General features: G+C 45.1%; 1 protein-coding gene across 10 annotated transcripts in view; it reads right to left on the bottom strand.

Annotated features, from left to right (window-relative positions):
* The window catches only part of LOC105285417 (SLIT-ROBO Rho GTPase-activating protein 1), a 55,513-nt gene that overhangs the window by 6,798 nt on the left and 27,743 nt on the right, over positions 1-20,972 (bottom strand). For 3 of the 10 annotated variants that reach the window (XM_020033624.2, XM_011349606.3, XM_020033625.2), the window contains exons 2-11: positions 9,190-9,373; positions 7,848-8,013; positions 7,069-7,296; positions 3,188-3,316; positions 2,577-2,798; positions 2,013-2,288; positions 1,031-1,626; positions 725-946; positions 496-566; positions 235-415 (exon numbers count right to left, since the gene is read on the bottom strand). In XM_020033624.2, the coding sequence (XP_019889183.1) occupies positions 235-415; positions 496-566; positions 725-946; positions 1,031-1,626; positions 2,013-2,288; positions 2,577-2,798; positions 3,188-3,316; positions 7,069-7,296; positions 7,848-8,013; positions 9,190-9,373 (2,275 nt within the window). Of the gene's footprint in view, positions 1-234; positions 416-495; positions 567-724; positions 947-1,030; positions 1,627-2,012; positions 2,289-2,576; positions 2,799-3,187; positions 3,317-7,068; positions 7,297-7,847; positions 8,014-9,189; positions 9,374-15,916; positions 19,678-20,972 lie in introns of those variants that run through there. The other 7 variants (XM_020033631.2, XM_020033627.2, XM_020033629.2 and 4 more) reach the window with 7 other exon arrangements.

Below are 20,972 nucleotides of genomic sequence, written 5' to 3'. Positions count from 1 at the left end.
GAATTATCAGAAACCGTGCTAAAGTAATACTAAATTTCGAGCTTGAGTTATATAATTTTAAACAGTATTAATTGACTTACACAATAATTTGATATAAATATTGATATAAATTTGACTTAAATAATAGACCACAATTTCAACAATGTGCAACCTAATTAAAAGATTTAAGTTGAGCAATGACTTCAATAAATGTTTTAAACAATAAAATAAAATTTATTACGATCAAACACTAACTTTATCTTGAGCATAATATATTTGTCAGGAATCAGTCCCTCCCTGCCAGCTAGAGCACCTCGCCACCAATCGTTGCTGACCTGCGTGTACAGCGTCAGAGTGTCGCCTTTCTTGAAACTCAGCTCTCTCTCAGATCTCGCGTTGAAGTCAAACTGCGCCGTGGCCTCGAGATTCTCCGATTCTGATAAAAACAGACTCTCCGTAAAGATGCTTTTCTTCTTACGTCAATACATAATAAAGTAGATTCCAAAAATACATTACCATCTTCGGATGGATAGACTTCCGAGTCCATATCTTCCTGAACTTGCTCTGTCGGCGAATCTCCCACGTCCCTGAATTATAAACGGTATCAGTATCCGAATAATACAACACGCCACAAAATATTTAAGAAACATTCGAGATGGAAATTATGTCTTTTACATTGCTGCGAAATTCTTGACGTCTCGACACGTGTCACGATCTTTGACGAGAAGTAACAATCTTAACTTACGCATCGTCAGGTTCCCTGCTGATATACTTCTCGTATTGAGTGCCGCCTATATCCTCCGGGAAGATCTCCTCGCAGAACGTGATGATGTTCTTGATCAGTTCGTTCACTTGATTCTGGTACTGGACTTGATCTTTATCCTCGGGAACGGGCACCAGGGTCGGGCCAAAGCAAATGGCCAGGTTGTAAGGATCCATCATGTTCTCATCCGAGAATTCCGAGAGACTGTGAAGAATGAAGAAGAATTGGCATTGAAATTCAGCATATTCGTCGCACACGTATCTACAAAAGAGTCGAAGAAACACTTACTGATTCAGAAAAGCGAAGAGGTATCGCATGACAATCACGACAGGTCGCGGTAAACTCGCGATCAGCTCCTTCATCTTGTTGACAAAGTCTTGCTTCGACTCCAGTTGCGCCAGCTCCATCAAATGTTCGAAGTAGATGATTGGGAAGAGCGGCTCACGCAACTCTCTCAAGTATAATTTTAACACTCCAGCTACGCTGTTGATGTCCGAAGCGTCGGTTACATCCGCTAGTGGGTCCTCCCCTCGTTCGAACCACTCGCGGAAATTATTAATCTCCACCTGCGAGCCGGACACGCGGAAGATGCCCTGATGGTGCAGGCCATACAGGTTGATCACGCGAATGCAACTTTTCATGACCAACGGTATCTCCTGATTCGTACTCTCCAGGTATTCCTCGAGCGAGCCGCCAAACAGCTTCGGCTGACCGTTCATCTGTAAACGACCGATTCGTTTGCGGCGCGCTTGCTTTTGCTTCGTTGCGGAGATTGACGGATTCGGGCTTGCATTTGAACCGTCCAGCAAACTCTGCCGGATGTACTCCTGCTTTGCATCTAGCCTGGCTATTCTCGACGTGCCGAGAAGATATTCCCTGAATTTCTGCAACGCAAATTTCAATAAATTACGAAGTTGCAGATTTTCCGCATTAATGAAACTGATATCATCATTAAAAATAAGATCGATATCGTATCTGACTTCTGATTAAACAAACAGTGAAAACTTATAGCAAGATTTTTGAGTCGTCATCACTACAAAAATCATTTAAAGTAACAACAAATTTGTTAACATATCTTTATTAAATATCGGGTTGCCATTCTATAGGCGTTCAAACTTTGAACAATATTAAACATCAGTTTTAAAACTTTTGAAATGTTTTTACTCAAGATAATTAAAAAAATTTTTTCAAAGGCTAATCTATAATATTCTACCGCAGCGTCATCGTTTGCTCATCATAGAGAAAGACAAGGATGCAGGACTTTACTCACTATGAGGTAGAATTCTTCAGTCTCCTGTCTGTCGGCTCGTAACTTGATCTGCAGCGTTTCCGGTGGTCTGGACGTAGGCACGGCATTCTCGCCGAAGTATCTCGAGCAATCGTAATCCTTGGCGGTTAGCATCTCGAGTAGACTCGCCTCCGCGGTCTCTAGAGTCTTCCACACTTCCTCCGATTCAGTACGCAACGACGTCACCCTCTGCTGTAGCTGTTGTAGACGTTGCTCCATTTCCGAGTGCAACATCTTTTGCAATTCAGGCTCAGGCGTCTGAAATAAACAAGTAAACAAATAAACGAAGAGATAAACAAATCCCGACAATTTTAGTAATGTTGCATAAAAAATTTGATAAATTGAAAGAATTTATAATTCTCAAAATATCTTTATATAAAACATTTCGATCATCAGAATGATACTTCTAACTAAATTATAATTATCTTATTCCTAATTAGAATTAATTTAATGGAGTTCGATACCTCTAACTAAATTGTAATTATCTTATTTCTCTCTAATTAGAATTTAATGGAGTTCCAGCTAATCCGAATTTCACGCAAGTACCTCGTCTCCGCGTTGTCCCTGAAACTCGAATTTCTTGGGAATCATGAAGGCCGCGTGATGAGACTCGAGGAATCTCTGTTTATCCGCCCGGGAGTCGAGGGCACCGACGCACGCGGCTAATTGTTCGGCGCCAGATTGCAGGGAACGCTGTCTGCCTTCCTCCGCACTGCAGTGCATCAGCAACGCTCTTGCTATGCAATTGTGAAATCCAAAGTCCATGCACTGTAAGGATGAACACATCTCATTATATACGTATAATAATGTATAATAATGATAAATAAACGAAATTGCATCAACGATTTTCAGGCATTTAACGAAATGTATAATTTAAGTTTTTATTCAAAATTTCTCTCTCACTCAATTACATCGCCACTGACATTATTTTAACAATCTCAAAATGATCATGCACAGCTAAATTATCGTTTTCCATTATCCGAGTGGAAATCCGAAGAAGCTAGTTTCTACGCCATTCAGTCGATTCACGCTGCTAAGTTGCAGTTGCAACGAGCAAGTGCGCGACAATTACGGAGGCTGGAGAAAGCGCGGCCGTGGTCGCGGGGTCAATGGGGTGCGCGCGCGCGCGTATGCGTGCTTGTGGGTAGACGACTTACGTCGATGAGATCGGACAGGTCGTCGACGAAGTACTTGTGTATCGTCGTGTTCGACGCTTCCAGGCACAGGATGTACTCGTTCCTCGCTTTGAGGGCCTTCAGCTTCGCCTCCTGATACTTGCTCTTCCTCTGAAAAATGAAGATTCGGGGTGAGACGAATGATGGATGCTTCACCTCGCATACGGCGAGGGACCGCTTAGTCTGATTAATCTCATTAATCCACCGCGGCGACCGGCAGGCAGCGTATTAATTGACCCTCGCCGATTCCCGAGACGACGACGAGTTCCGCCTCCGCGCCAGAATGGCTTTCTCGTCTCGCTTTTTCTCCCCGGGGATTGTCTGTACGCTATCGCTTTTCATATTAGAGCAATTGTGAAACCCTCGTTCGGCCGGATGAGTCATTTCGTGGCGACCGCGGATCCCAGACTACGTTCTTTCTCTCGATTTCAATTATTCCAATTATTAATGTAATAACGATGAAACTGAAGTCCTCGCAGATCATTTGTAGAAAAGTTTTACGACTAGATTTCATTGTCTAAGGAGATTGCGTTCTTTCCAAGTTGATGCGAGTAACGTTATACTGAAGAGCGCGACGGCGATGATTCGGTTGCACATGTATCGATGTTTCTCTCTCTCTCTCTCTCTCTTTGGTCTTTTTCTCGAGCCGCTTAGCTACACTCATCTCCCGATGTCCCTTTCGCTTCCAAGTAGTTTCAACCATCTGTCTTATCGCGCTTATAGCCGCGTTGCCCGAGGGGGAGTGCTATTTATTTTTCCATCGAGCATGTGCATGTGCCCGACAAAAAAGTCCGCCAGCAGGTCGACCCTAAAAATTCTCAGTCCGCGACTGCGACTCGGATTGGTAAGAGATGGGGAAAAAAGAAAGAACCTGAAGAGAGATATGCGTCGCACGGATTTCCTAGCGTCTTTCTCGATTCACTCCGCAGAGTGGATAATATCCCGGTGCAGGCTGCGGGGAAACATTCCGGGTCCCCAGAGACTCCCGAGTCATACGAACAAAAGAGTGAAGCGTATGCTTTTACTAAAAGTAAAAGCATACGCTTGTCGTGAAATGGAAATGTAGGACAACATCGAACGCGTCGATGCCTTTTATTCAAACTTCCGGAAATACCTTCATTGATAAATAATATAAAAGCAAATGTTCCCTTCAGAGCCAGAAGTACGGTCGTTCATGATGAGGAAATGGATCGAAGAGATGCTTCTCGGGAATTTCAAGAAGATCGGAAAAGTTCTGCGCGAGAAAAGGATTAAGTTCCGTCAAAAATTGAGATATAATTGTTTCACACGAGATAATAACTTTTGAAACAACTGCGCACAGTTGCAACTTTACATTGTACGAGAACTTTTGGATAGCTGTCGTCTCTGTCGCGGTATTTTAATTCTACGATCGTTTTATTTAAATTCTCAGAAATATCTTGATAAATATTCTAAAAGCAATTCGCTCTCAGATGCAGAAGCACGGTCGTCATGATGAGGAAATGGATCGAAGAGTCGCGAATTTCAAGAAGATTAGAAAAGTTCTGCGCGAGAAAAGGATTAAGTTCCGTCAAAAATTGAGATATAATAGTTTCACACGAGAAAACAACTGAAACAGTTGCACACAGTTGCAACTCTACATTGTACGGGAACTTTTGAATAGCTGTCGCAGTATTTTAATTCTACGATCGTTTTATGTCACTGGCACGTCGTCTTCGTCGGGTAGATCATACCCCAGATTCCAGAATGCGCGAGCAAGTTTTCGAATGACCGGAGAAGCAGGCTTCTCGTTGGAGTGCTGTTCTTCAGCTCGATTCTGCGAACGGCCGACGAGAACGATTCAAGATAGAGGACGGTGAACAAAAAGCGGAACAATTGGACCAGGTTGATGACGCAGTTACCTAATTCGAACATCCTGCGACTGGCCTGGATAGAATCTAGTCGACGCTCCGTTCTCATTCACGTCTCCACCTGCGGCTGGGCGTTTCGTCGTCGTGTACTTTATTGGTGATATTTCGCGCAATCGTTTACTTCCGCCCGACAATCTAGCGTGCCGCGGAGGACATAAAATATAAAATCGATCGCGATTCGGACTTTGCCAGAGTGCAAAAGTGTAGAAACATATAACAGATCCTCGCGCGACGCCAGTCGTAAATCGTACATGTTTGCGATAACGAGCGAAGTAACGAGAAACGTGCTTTGGAAAGAATTACTCCAGAGTAACATTTTAAAGTATCTTAAACTACGTCGCACCATTTGTGCACTGGCAAGAAACGTTCAAGAATAGTTCAACACATTCTCCATTTCTTGCAATTATATTTTCAAACTTGTGCATACTTTATATGATTTACATTTATATAAATTTCGAGCACACAAATATACGATTCCGATCATCTTCTCGCGAAAGAAATTCCCGACAGAAATCTACTAATTTTCATCAAAGAAGAAATTGCCTCAAAGCTCAATTATTTAATTTTATTACGTAACTAATGGTTTGCGCGCCGTAAATGCGTGAAGATGGATGTGATGGCTGATTTTAATGATGTCCTTATTGTTGAATTGTGAGAGGAAATTAGCTGCACGACCGTCCAGCAGTAATGAACGCGTTTCCGTTGCGCGCGTTCGCGAAACGAAGTTATTAAGACGCAGCAGACGCGGCACTCCACTCCAGCTGTACTTTCAATTTCCTTTCAATCGCATCGACGAAGGCCAGACACGCGAACTTCCAGCCGCACTCTACAGCCAGGCGAAATATCTCGTCGCTTTGAAGGGACGCGATGAACAAAGAACGCTCAATCTCTCAATAATTCTCAGATAACTATACAAAGTTATTCATTTATCAAATTATTTTCAATAAATTTATAACAAAATTTAAAAAACCTTTCAATTATCTCAATTCGTAAAAACTGAGCTAAATTTTTCTTGACATTTTTATTCGTTCTTTAGATTATTGCAAGATATAACATTTTTTGCAAGACATCAACTGTCGAAAAGAATTGGATCATGATAAATTTAATTTCAAACGACATTAATTCAGAAGAAATGTTTTAATAAATGTTTGACAATGTTTGTGACATTTTTATACGCATTAGTTTTGACTTTTAGAAGATTACTTAAACGATTTGCCAACGCATGTTTAGATAATCTTGCAACTGAATGGAAACATATTGAAGCGCTTCCTAGTCGATGCGTCGCTTTGATTTCGCAAACAGTTGGTGGATGCGCAACAGCGAAAAAGAAGCTCGACAAATTTACGTCAATTCATCTTCGTAGAGCAAGAAAGAAAAGAGAGAAAGAAGAGAGAGAGAGAGAGAGAGAGAGACGACGTCGGTCATTTGCGACGAACGCGCACACGGCGGCGTAAAATCATCGTCGATCTTTCGCCAGGAGCGACGACCGTTCTGTCGCGCCAGGTGCCAACGTTTGCCAGAAGAGAAGCTGAAGACAGCAAGAGGGAAAGTCGCGGACGACGTGCGACGAATAATTCCTCGACCGACTGCATCTCGTAACACGTCGTCATCGTCATACTGGTGCCAAAACACGAAGGATGTGCGCGCGAGCGTGATCGCAATATGCCAGATTTATCCACGGCCAGGGTCAACCCGACGAGGCTGAACAAATTATAGACGTCGCCCAGGAGCGGTCAAAAGAGCGCGTTATCGTGAACGTACGATAAAACGAAAATACTTCACCACGCTAGTTAGTGAGGTATGATTAATGGCCAATTGGGGCAACCTAGAAGAGGAAAAGCTTAAAGGTACGCAAGTAACCACCCCATGAAGGTCACGCGCCATCGAGCTACTTCAGAGAAGCTAACGAAGTGCTCTCCTCGTGTAGAAGCACTCGAGATCGATCCGTGCGGTATTCTACTTTGAATGACTGACCTTGTTCACTTCCTTTTCGATGAGCTTGTATTTCTTGCTGCGCGAGAGCTTCTCGCGACTCTCCGCGTTCGCTACCTCGAGCTTGTTGCGTTGCTGCTCGGCAACGCGGAGCTTCGTTTCCGCTTGTCTGGACTCGGCCTGATACGCCTGGTACGTCTTCATCGTCGTGTGGAGCTCGTGCAACACGCGGAGTATCTCCTCGTGCGTCTCGTAGCCGATTTCGCGACACTGAGACAATGTCGAGTACTATTAATATACATCCAGGAACACTGCGTGCATCGTTTTAAAATTTCAGAGAAATTATAAAGATGAAGAAATGTGCATAATTTAGCTTCCTCGCAATTTCTTTGCGAGAAAGCCGAGTTAATTAAGAGACCAGAGTAACAAAGAGACACGCGAGCGTAGTAAAAAGATCCTCGCAACAGTTTAATTATAAGACTGAAAAATTAGAAGAGAATAAGAAATACGCGGAGACAAGAAATATATCTACGAGAATATTACAAGGACGGAGAGAAAAGAGGCATAACGCGCGGATATAATTGCAAAAACGAGGGAACGTGAGGCAAGACCTGGTATCGCGAGGAATAGATTTGTTCCCAGCATCCCGTGGTACCAATCGACCGGTGTCACGGCGAAACGAAGACATTCGACAAGGCAATTAATTCCACGAGACAATGGGGAACGGCCGAACTTCTCGCGGGACGGTTGCATGATGCAACCGGCTATCCAACATCAGTATTGGTAAATCACGGGGGAGATACCGTACACGGGACACTCACACGCTTGTAAATTCGTTGCACGTCCTCCATCACCTGATTGAGCCGGCCCACAAGATGGGTGCTGTAGACTTCGGACAGGGCGGCGTGGTCCCTGCTGAGGGACTTGGTCTCGTTGACGAGCTGCTGCCAGCAGGTGTAGCTGGAGAAGAGGGGCCATTGTTCCCGCCTGTGGAAAACGATCGATAAAGATGACGAGATAGATGCTGGGGACCGACGACGAAACGCCGAGGACAGACACGGCGTGCATCGACGCGATTACATGGCAATTAAATCGGCCGCTTAATCGGCCTGATAGAGCGTCGCCCGATCTCGTTCTCTCGTCGACGCTTCGTCGATGATTACGTTCATGCACACAATAGCGATCGCGTTCCACTTGCACGTTCGAGCATGCCGAGCGGGGCGCACGGACGCGTACCGTGTAATCGGTAACGTAATGTGTTACGGAGACGTGTTGCGTCACGATCTTACGTTCCCTATTTCACTCGGGGGAGAGGGAGATCACGGTATTTTAAATATTGGAGCAGATTGTGAGGATCAATTTAGTATGTATGTATGTGTCTTTGACTATTGTCAAAGGTGTTTCAAGAAAGATTCTAGCATTTGACTTTGGCACATGAATACAGTTACTTCCGCATCATAAATAACGCATCTAAATAACTCGTCGAGAACGAAACGCGTTAAAATTATCACGGCTTCGATAAATGCACATGATGGTTACGGTGATAACAAGGAAGTGGGCCATTTAAAATCATCCGGTTGTCGACCGCAAAACCCAGTTTACGGTGATTATTTTTTGCACAGCAAAAGGGTGAACGAATGTGTGCGCCGGGCGATGCGAAGCTCCCAGATGCGCCCTCGCAAAGAAGAAACTATCGATCCGCGATATCTCCCGAAGCGAAATGAGGGAAATGAGCAAGAGGGATGGAGAATAGTGTGTAAGTGTGCGCTCGTACACGTACATGCAGCATCGTGGTGCGCTGGATTACGTTTACCCGTGTGTATATACGCCGTAGGAGAGGCTTCCCTTTTGTGGACGCTGAATACCGCGCACAAAAGGGGCACCGCGCGCGTTCAGGGTTGAATGATGACGAGAAGGAACTGGGGCATGCCGCAACGCGTACACGGCGAGTGCACGCGCGTGCGGAAAAATGCGGCGAGCACGCTTCCCCATCGTTCATCCATTTGTTGATCCGTTCATTCGTTCGTCGTGAATGTGAAAGAAAAACGTTAATTGCGAGTCCGCCGAGCGAGACGAGGGAGAATACCGTACGCCGATCAGGATACGCGCGGCGTAACGGTCCTTTTGAGGATCGTGCTCGGTGAAGGATCAGGCTTATCGTACTTTTGCTTTTGCTCCTTATGCCTCAGCTGTATGCTCCTGGCCATCTTGTCGAGGGACTTGCTGTAGTCCAGCTCCAATTCCGCCCGTCTGCGGAAGAAGTCCTGGAGCTCGGCCACGAGCGCGACTTGCGCCTCCATCCTCACGTCGAGGCATCTCAGCTGCTCGTTCAGCTGTAGCCGTATATCTGCAAGCAGAAAAAGAGAAACCTGGTTAGAACTCGCTCGGACATGACGGTTTCGAGTTTCAGACTCCACTAAGCGAAGACCCCAAGGTTCCCAATCGCTTCTCTCCCGGAAATTAGGGTAGCGGCAGATTGCTCATCCTCTCGACACGATCATTGACCGTGAATCGGTCACGACGAGACGGACCACAAAAATTCAAAGCCAACGCGTGGAGGTGCGTTTGCGAGGATGTAATAATAAAATATAATTATACAAATATGTAATTATGTATAAATATATAATTATAAAATATTATATATATATAATATTTTATAATTATATATTTATATATATATATATATATAGATTCTTTACGAGCTTTATGGGCATCTCCAGCGCGCAGATACGATCGGATCGCATCTCGACACGCGGATCTCGTTTCGGAGTCGGTCTCAGACGTCTTTCAAACGTCGTCACGGCGATCTTCCGCGTCCAAGTCGTTTTATTCCCGCATCGGCGTCGATGACAATGGCGAAGAGGCGGATGCTGCGTGGAATAATAATGTCCCGAGGATGACGGGCGTCGCGGGGAGGTAGAGACTTTGACACGATCGTGTCGGACTTCCGACTCTCTCTCTCTTTCTCTTCTATCCATCCATAATCCGTATTCCGCTAATGTTACGGACAAGACAATGACGAGAACGAGGAGGAGACACGACGTCTAGGTTCCACGACACGACCAAGCTAAAAATAAACGTCGTACGCGATGCGAGACAATCTATCGTTCACGCGGAGAGACATGGAGAAACGAGCGGTAGATGATCGCTCGCGCGTTTACGTGCCGCGTGATTTATAGTAGCGGTCGTATCTCGTTTCCGTTCCGAACTTCCTTCGGCTCTGATAATAAACGACGCAACGACCGAACGCATTGTCCGCATTAGTCCACGCAACAGAATGGAAAGCGATTTTTTATCCGCGCATTCGTTTTGCATTCAGAATGAGGATTCTTCCGTGACTCCGCGCGATTAATTAACACGCCGGACGTTGCTCGAATCCACCCTGGTTTCTGAAAGAAACGTCTGAGAGAAACGTCTCGGATCATTATCGTGCCGAGTTGTTCAAGCCGAGATTTGCAGTATCACGCTCGACAGACGGTCCGAAAGCGGAAACCGCCGTTTCCTCGCGTAAGCGTCGATCAATCAGGGTAATTGGACGATCGCGAAGAAGGGAAGCCAGAATGCTTTAAGGCGCTCTTTCTTTCATCAAACCGACGATTCCGACGAAGTCGTCGAAAAGGGAGGAGGAAGAATGAAAAAAGCAGCTCCGGTGATAAACTGAGAACGGGCATGAGCGACGCACTTCGAATCCAAATGGGCGTTCTGTTCGTGATAGATAGAGGACGTATATTGGCTCCGACGGAGACGTCGCTTCGCATTTTCGGGAAATCGTCGGTTGCCTCGAATAAAAAAGAAAGAAACGCCGCTCGCGGCCACATGTCAGTTCGTTCACGTGTTACCAATTATCGGAGGCTCTAAACGGATCGGTTCATCGGTGGCCTCGGCACGAATCGACCTTTCATGAGCTCGACGCCGGCGATTAATGTTAATTCTGGGAAACACCAAGAGCGAGAATAAAAAGGGTCCGCCGCCGCTGCTTTTTGCTGTCATGGTGCTCACCGAGTGGCTCAGGTCTTAATCGCCATGTGGCTAGATGAAAAAAAGGAAGGCTTATTAGAGCTTCAAGTTTCCATTGAAAAAATACTTCCTCTTCTGGCGTAAGAAATTGAAATTATTCACGAACGAACGATAATGAAAAGTTTCAGTAAAATTATTCAATATTGTCGAGATGATATTTTAAGAATGCTAAATTAAATTTTGAGAGCTGGCAAACTTTGAAATGCGTTCTGTGCTTTCTCACGCTGTGATCTTCAGCTCAAAGTCTCAAACAAGACTTCACAAATTTATTTAATGAGGGTCTTTTCAATTTTAACGGAACACTGTGAATTGAAAATCTCGAGAAGCGGAGAAAATTATTATAAGAAGATGCGATTTCAATTTTGACTGCCTGGTTTGAGTAATTCTGAAGGAAAAGTCGATATTGCGACAGAGACTTTCTCACAATCTCGTTATTTTAGATTCGACATTATCTCGTTAATACTGTCACGTACAAGTTCAACGCAAATACCTACAAATAATTTCAACTATCACAAATAATTTCACCTACCAGTGCATATTATTATTCCAATCATTGTTTCCCTCCTGATAAATCTTATTATTAAATTATTTTTTCGATCATCAATAATGCAAATTTTATTCGCGATACCTAACATCTTGAAAGAATAGCCGGCTCGAGCGGGGTTTCCCTGCCAAGGGCGAATCTCGGTGCACTGCTGGACGAAGGTCCCTATCGATTTCCTTACTTCCGCGCGCGTGATTCATCCCTCCGAAAGGACGTGGAGCGATCTTTGACCCCGAAACGCGGACGAGACGTAGACACGCAACCAACGTACGAGGTAAATAAACGCACTCTCGAGTGCACGCAGCTGCGGTTGCTATATACGGGGTATCTCGAAACCATACGATGTCCTCTTTACTAAAACTTGCGTCCGTGCGAGGTCAATCTCCCTTGACAAAAACATGAAGCGTCAAGCAATCTGAATAAGCGACTATCACTTTCTTCGTCAACAAAAAAAGAAAAAAAAATTATCAGGCAAGAGAGAGAGAGAGAGAGAGAGATTATATCCTGCGAACAATGTCTGATAAACTTTAATAAAATTTTATTTTAAAGTCTTATAATTTACGTATAAAGACATACGATATGAAAAATTGAGGAAATACGATGAAATAAAAAATCATCAAAGCATTGGCAAACAAACTACGATAAAAGGGCCATCCGGAGGCATTCTGGGACACCCTGTATGCAGCACCCCCGCCGGGTTAGTCACCTAACGAGCGGGAAGCCGACGTGTGTGCATCATCGTGGTCGGATGTACTAACTGACGAACTGCTAACCGACGAGGGGGAAACAACGGATCGACCGAACGACGACGACGACGTCGACCGAGAGGCACCACGACACTCTTGTCAAGCACTTTGAAGACGAAGAATTACGGTCTACTACGATTAAATAGACCGTGATAGGCGTTATTAGCGAAATAGGCTGTACGATATGGCAGCCCGTTCTCTTTCGATCCCATTCGGATCCCTTCGACTGATCGATTATGATTGGCTGTCGATCATCATCACTTACTATGGGATGTGTGTGAGAGCATGGCTTCAAACCGAGAAATTTTATATTGTTAAATTAACATAGCGATATTTATATAATGTATTCATATTTAAATGATGTTACGATTATAAATAGTGCAAATTCTAATATAAATATTAATAGCATAATCAATATGAGCGTTACTATTAATATTACGCATGTTGATATTAATTGCTGTAAAGATCTATGCAATATCTAACTGCTGCAATATTTAACGTCAGTAGAATAAATTCATAGACCAATCTAAATGCAAATTTACCGGGTAAATATTGGAAGGTATACTTGCGAGGAGCAATCATTTACGAGAACAAATTTATAAATAAAACACGGATGAAAGAGACGTTAGAACCATTAGCCGTCAGCCATCGGATTTCGCAGATTTCCAAGTCAAAACGGAAACGTGCACGATATGCCTTTCATCGTGCTTAACAAACTTCGTGACGAAGTCGATGTAGGGCGATGTAGGGCGAAAAGTTCGGGAACATAGTCGACGACGAGAGCAGAGTCGCGTACAAAAACGCGTCTATGTTCGGCAAGAGGAAAAAAGAGACAGTCGAGAGAGCAGCTGCGTCTAAAAACCACCCACGACAAAGCGCGAACCGGTTGCAGCACGGAGCATTGCACCCCCGCCGCGACCAGAAATACACGTATACGTATATGTGTGTATGCAACGATTACAGAAAAAGAAAGAAAGGAAGAAAGAGAGACTGAAAGCGAGGTCGACTCTTTGGGATGATCCCAAAATACGTCCAACCACCATTTTATTCTCGAAGATGCTGCCGAAGAAACGAGTTTCTTCGCCCAGTACGTTGATTTTTGAACTGAATAAATTATTTTAGATATAAACGACACACCCAGTACGCCCAGTACGTTGGTTTTCGAACTGAATAAATTATTTTGGATATAAACGACACACGTGCGATATAAAAATGCTACAATATAACGGATGATACAATATAACAATGACGGAAATGCATGAAACAATCATAAAAATGTAATACGTATAAAATTATCTAATGAAATAATCAAAGTTAGAGGCCGCGAAGTCACGCGACTGCGGCATATCAAAATAATACGCTGCGGTACTCATAATGTGTAATAAGCGTCGAGTTTTTGGAATTATGTTAAAATACGTCTAACCACTATTTTATTTTCAAAGACGCCGTCGAAGAAATGAGTTTCTTCGCCCTGCACGTTGATCCTTGAACCGAATAAATTATTCGAGATATAAACGACATACCTGCGATTATAAAAGTTTTATAATATAACGGATACGATAATGAAAATGTATCAAACAATCATAAAAATGTAATACCTATAAAATTATCTAATGAAATAATCAAAATTAGAGACCGCGAAACGACGCGACTGCAGCTTATCAAAACGATATGCTATAATACTAATGGCATGTAAAAAGTGTCGAATTTTTGGGATGAAAATAACGAAATACGTCCGACCATTATTTTATTCTCGAAGACACCATCGAAAAGATGAGGTTTTTTGCCCTGCACATTGATCTCCGAACCAAATAAATTATTTGAGATATAATAATTCGAGATACACCTGCGACATAAAACTTTTTCAATATAACAATATACAATGACGAAAAATATACAATGACAAAAATGTATCAAACAACCATAAAAACATAATACCTATAAAATGATCTAATGAAATAATCAAAGTTACAGACCGCGAAGCCACGCGACTGCGGTATATCAAAATGATACGCTGCGATGCTCATGCGGTGGCCGCGGGTAATTTTTGCGCGATCTCATGCATGCATCCCGCACGTAACAAACGAGGGGCGAGAGCATCATCAAGGCTGACGACGCCAGGTGTGCGTATAACAGAATCCTCGTTGCAACGTGGAAGCGTATGATGCACGCCCGTAATTTTCGCGGCAGCCGCGATTTAATAATTGCCGCATCGCGCGAGGATCCGTTAGAGCGGCGCGTACGGTATTACACGCCGGGGAGACATAACTGTACGATGTATATCAAGCAACTGGACGTGATCCTACGTACAATGTGTTACAGCGATCGAGCGTGCCTCCTGCGCGATGCATGAAACGGCTCGTTTCGCGCCGTTGTTTATCGCCCGGAACGCAAGTACAATATTACCTACATGTATATCGTTGCCGTTCGTTCTTCTACGATCGAATCTATAGTGAATACTACGCTTGCATGTCACGCTAGTTTTGCAGTAGAAACTACGTTCGCTGCTTGATTCGCTACGAAGTTTACGCAACGCGAATTTAATACATTTTTTTTAATAAAATGTCAAGATTTAACTTAAAATTATTTGTACGTATCAGGAGGAAATATTTGATAACGAGATATAAAATAGTGATTTGTTGTGGCTATATTAATTTTTCAAAATTCTCATTAATTTTAATACACGTCCAATTTGCTGGATGTAAATTTTGCTGGAGCTTATCTGATTCTGATGCTACAAATTGAAAGGCAAGAAAAATGTCTAACGCGAAAAAATACCAGTTTATCTTGCCAGCACGCTCGGCGTTGCACGCTACGAGATGGATTGAATCTAAAATGCAGTCAATATGTAAATTTTCCTTCTCAAGAGAACGCACGAAATATTCAACATGACGAAGCATCCAAGAGACTTCTCGACTGCTTTCATCTACTTGAATATGTAACATTCGTCGATGCTATGGTACGAACAGCTCTGTTTGTAAATATATACTTGCTTTCGTTGGTCGAACGTGTCGCGATATATATCTGACACATTAGTCATACAACATCCAGCCACACTTTTCAGAAAAATACAAGTTTTCGTCGCTGGGGAAGTGTGGCTTTAGACATTGAAAGCAAAATGGCAAGAAAATATGACTAATTTATTTTTAAAAAAGAGAGAAAAAAGTAGAAAAACAAGGTATAAGAAGAGCTCTCAAGAGACCTGTTTTAAATAAAATTATTTTCGATAAACTATCAAAGTAATATCGATACAACATTCCGAATAAAATCACCATTGGCGAATTCTTATGAAAGCAGGAGATCGATCTCACAGATGTCCCTCTTCTACGTTCCATTTAATCCTCCACGAAATGATTGAAGGAAATATCACCCAAACTAAGAGCTTCAACCTCGAACTCACCCCTCCTACACCACCCTTGGTTCCGTCCATCGCGGAAGCTCCCTTTATCAATCATCGCGGACGATCCCTGCTTCTTTCCCCCCACTCCCGCAAGCCACCCTCGTGCTCTCAGGACGAGGTCACCCTCCCCGCTTCTGCTTCTTCTTTCTCGACACCCACGCGCTCGCTGGATATTCCATTTACCTTTTGTCCAGGCCTCCCACTCGTGGCGTCCGGCCAGTTTGAACATCTCTCCCTTCGTGTTATTTATTATCGGACTAAAACTCGGCTCACGCGCGCTTCGTTCCCTTCGTCGTCGTCGCCGTCGTCGTTCCTCCTTCACCCACAAGATCACCAAGCGTTATTCGTGCACGTTGTCGTCGTCGTCGTCGTCGTCGTTGTCACAACGACCAGGCTCTCCTCGTGTCAGTGCCTCCACGCGCGTGCATACGCGCCGACGCGCACCACCACACCAGCGACACGCACATGCACTTACACACGCACACACGCGCAAGCCACGCGTTGTTCCGCCCGGAATATATCACGCGAGCCTCTCCTCCGGAAGGCGCCGCGGCTTTCTCGACGCGCGGCGATTACCTCCCATCTGGAGAATACCGTACGATCGATCGTAAATCGTCGCGCGATCCTGCTTCGTGCGGTCTCAATCGCGCGATTCACCCCGGCCCCTAACACTGTGTATGTGTGCGTGTGTGCACGCGCGCGTCCGTAAACTGTTACTGCAGCACGTTACGTTAATGGAACTACGACGCTGCGTTAACGCGACGAATCGTCGAAGTCGTTAAGGCGACAACGAGGCACTTGGAATTCCTCATACGGTCGTTTGATAGATCTCTCCAGACGCCTCCTCTTCGATCGCGAGTCGGGATTCGTTAAGTGAAAAAACGCTTGCTTTCGCACAGAGTGATCAGTTCTCGGTTCACCAGTCGCTCATCGGCTCGCCGGTTCGAGACACATCCGACAGCGTGGATCGATACTTTTATCTGGAATCTAATGTACATTTTACACGGTACGTCCGACGCACGCGACATGTATTTGTCCAATTGAAATATCTCGGCTAGTCTCGTGCGCGGCTAATATATCTTTAAATGTGTCAGGCAATTCCGATCCGCGACGTTGTTGCACCGTTTTTGCCGCGCAGTATGCAATGATTAATAAATACACGCGGGAAAGAAAGGCGGCCTATTTACAGTTAGCTTCGTTTGTACAACGCGAGCGGGACCCGCGCGAGACAGAAAGAACCGGGAGATGCACTAACGTCCCGTTTTACGACTCCGGTCGTCTCTTTCGACCTCCCGGAACGCCGCCGCCACGGCAGAAACTCGATCGAGACGGGTAAACGAACGTTTCTTGGCAGACTTGCCAGGAACTGGAACATCGCCTCTCTCAAGAGGCCGGTTCCTGGATCCCCGCCGATCCCGCAGCTCTCGGTTCACGCGACTAACCGGTCTCCGAGAGTTGTCTTACGATCGCCGAATAAATAAAGATCAGGCATTGTGTTACGTTCGCCTAATGATCGTTCTAACGTTCACCGAGTCCCCGCGAGCGGATTATTCTCTTTCGGTTTTTTCGGTTCTGAAAGAATTAGCACGAGCGGACGTTTGTGACGAACCATCTCCCGTTCCCGATCGTGACGGCTATTCTGTTATTAAAACAGAAAAATAAAAGAAATAAAACTGAAAAAGGCGGCTCTTTGTAACCCGTTTCGATCGAACGGGCGCGAGTGACTGCGATGAAACAAGCACGCTCGTGGTTGACGGTAAAACATCGAGTGGCCCCCAGCGGAGAACGAGATCGCCATTTATCGTTTATGTCCGGTGAAAGAACTCCGTTGACACAACGCGTTACAATTCTGCTTAAGTGATTGTTATCAGAGGAGAGCAGGGAAGGGGAGGGAGAGGAGGTTTTAACACACGCCCGTATATCTGCCCCGCACGGGCGGCGCGGCGTGCCGGTGCACTCGATAATGTCGCGACTATTTTTACATTTGCTGCGCTCCTTCGTCTCGCGCGCGCACACCTAATCGACCTCTCGTATAATCGGTCGGATCGCCCGAGCAGGCTGATTGAATATTTATGAGAGCGCACGGCGACACGATTGCCCGGTGAATTGATAATCTGAGGTGGAAAATTGATGCGTGTGAATTCTCGGCTGACTATGAGCGACCGACTGATAGGCAGGCGAACGGCTCGGAACAAGAGCGCGATAAGTTTGTGAACCTCGTGATTTGAATAAGGCGTTGCATCTGTCTCTTTCTCTCTCATACAATTTATGGATTTGACATATTTTTGTCCTGGACCCTTCAAACACTATCATTCTATGATTGATTAGCGGTTAAAACGGAAAAATCGAGCCACGTTAAACTTGTTTGAACTGTAAACTGAAACTGAACACTTGAACAAAAATTGTAAAATGCAAATGTCCGCCAAGGTAAGAAAGATTAATCGCGTATGCACGCTATCAAATTTTAGAAATGTCGCGATAATGATACGTCGCACCGTCGCACAATACACCACGTAAATTGTATAATAATTCGAGCAAAGGACAGCAAAACATTTTTTTCGCACAGTTAATTCCACAGTCGAGAATCACGCGTATGAGCGAGCAACGAGCAAGCAAGCGAAGACAGGAAGCGGGAATAATTTCGCATTCCGACGGGAAGAGCGACACGCCTCTCCTGATTGTTTGATTACGTCGCGCATCGCACTCCCGGCATACGTTCATCACATTCCACGCGAAAAATCAGAAGATCCCGTCAATACCTCTTCCTGTTCACTGATCACAATACTTGAGCACTTTGCTAAGCACGTAAAATTCTCCCACGACTGTGAAGACATTCAGATAAAAAAATGACAAATGATGTTAAGAAAATTAACATTTTGCCACTCGTTATCAGACGCGGGTCTGATAAATGGTAAATTTCCATGGAACAAGAACAATAAATTTTCGCGTGCGCCTGCTTGACAGGCACGTGACGAGTTCACGCACTCTCGTTCGATTTCCAGCAGGGTACTATTCCACGTTCACCGAGCAGATGAATCGATGTGGAAGTCCGACCGCGACGATCTTCTCCACGTTGATTGAGGAATGTCAGGTCGCAATTTCACGGTATGGCTCGCGAATGATTTTCACTACAAAACGAGAAAGATTCGTCCGTTTGCGACGTAAATCTAGCGTGATCGCGATCGATCTCCAAGCAATGGCGGCCGCAGGTGTTAAACGTTAATTACACTAAATAGCACGAAACGATCACCGTTACTGGCGAAAAAGAGAGAGAAAGAGAAAAGAGAAAGACTCGATACGGGTCGGAGAGACCTGATCAGCGACTCGATCAGCAACGTATAAAGTCGCGTTATAATTTCACACTCACTAGGTCATTCGACGTAATAATGTCTTATTATAAATCCACTTTATATTGATATTAACGCTGAAATAAGAATTGAATTGGAAGGAGGGGTCTTGTCGTTATCGGCAGATTATCTTCGATAGGCGATAAGTATAATAATCTTCGTTACTTCTCTCATAATAATCAGTTGCTCTATATTAAATATTATAGAAACCAATTTTCTGCACATAAGTCTGATTAATCAATCAGTCCGCTCAATCTTCGCACGTTTGGTTTTCAAGGCTTCGAGATTTTCAAGACTCAAATTCACCAAGTTTCAGTCACTCTTCGCGTCATCTGCACCAGATTGCGACCATTCGATCAATCTTATCCGTCAATTTCGGAAAATTCATCTCTCCGCTACGTCGTCCGTTTTTGGTCTCACGGACGTATTTTTATCGCACGCTCGCGTCCTCCGGAGCAGCCTTTCACAGCCAGCTCTCGACGTCCGATTAATCGAACGAGCTAATTCCAGGACGCACGTTTCCGGCTTCCTGTCTCCGGTTTCCGCGACTACGCGAACTACTAGACCGACGAGAAATTCCGACGAGAGAGCGAGGCGGATTTGCGCGCGAGAGCGTTGCAGCCGGCGCTCGGGACTCGGCCGCGTAAACTGGCCTGTAAAGACAGGCAGTGACTGCTTTGACCGTCGTTAAATTAACCACAATTACCACCGTCCCCGGGCCCACACATGCTCTCACGCACACACTCGCCCGGAGCGACAACGTGCAGGCGCGAGCGGAAAGCAGGCGCGGTGAGACACCACGAAGGGCCCCGTCCTTGACATTGCACTCATTGGTCATTGTGCACGACGCACGATTTTTCCCGGCGAAAACGATCAAGCGAAGGGGAAAATATACGACGAAGCAGGGGATCAGAGTATAGAAAGTACACTAAAAATACGACGGGCGGGCCGAACATTAATTTGAGACGGTTACTTTGTGAAAAGGGACGTCGTTGATAAAGTCGGCGCTCCGTTCGGTGGAAGAAGGTACCTCCCGATAGCGTAGGGACAACGTTCCTGCATAATCCACCGTGATAATCAGTGATCAATAACTGATGCTGAAGTATCGGCGCGACGAAGCGCGCCTACAAACGCTCCGATAATAATAACGACCGTCTCTCGTTAGCTCGTGAGGAAGGATGGTGCATTAACGGCTAGGGTTGCGCGTTCAAGGGAAAAGCCGGGAATAAAATGTCCAGACATGAGATAAGACCTCTGACTGCCGCACATCGATTCACGCGAGAATTGACGAATCTCTCTTCGCCATGCAATTGTGTCTTTCGTCGGCCTAGATCGGCCAGCTCGCCCACGATCGCGTTGCTCGGGATGATAATTGGGAAATCCGGCGAGTGTGAGAAATGATGACGACGGATGACGAAACTGCGAGGAGACCGCTGGAGCATGTCGCAGCGAGAATATCAAGATACAATTAAACTTTCGATACGCGAGATCGCGACGTTGATCGATCGAGCCGAGCAAACCGGATAGATCGGATTTTCGTGGGAGAACGAGAGGAAATGGAAGGAGAGGGATAACGTTGCGTCGGAGATTGTGGGCGGACAAAAGCGAGCCATGTTGAGCGAATGAGCGACGATGTCGGACGAATTTCCAACGCGAAAATTAGATTTAACTGTGCCGAATAATTAAGTTCACGCGCCGCGTCATCGCGCGCGCTCGTGACCGTGACAAATTCCGAGTACGAGTGTCACACTCAAACGCATAATTTCCCCGACCTAACGGCCCTTTGTCGTTTTTACGCGTCTCGCTTCGTCGTTTTTACCGACGATTAATACACAGAGCGCTCGCTCGAACGTTGGAAAATTGAGGCGGCGGGATGCGTTTAGCTTCACGCG

The sequence above is a fragment of the Ooceraea biroi genome, chromosome 12 (assembly GCF_003672135.1).
Source record: "Ooceraea biroi isolate clonal line C1 chromosome 12, Obir_v5.4, whole genome shotgun sequence".
NCBI classification, from domain to species: domain Eukaryota; kingdom Metazoa; phylum Arthropoda; class Insecta; order Hymenoptera; family Formicidae; genus Ooceraea; species Ooceraea biroi.
Note: the sequence above shows the minus strand (reverse complement) of the source record. Positions and strands in the feature narration are given on the sequence as shown.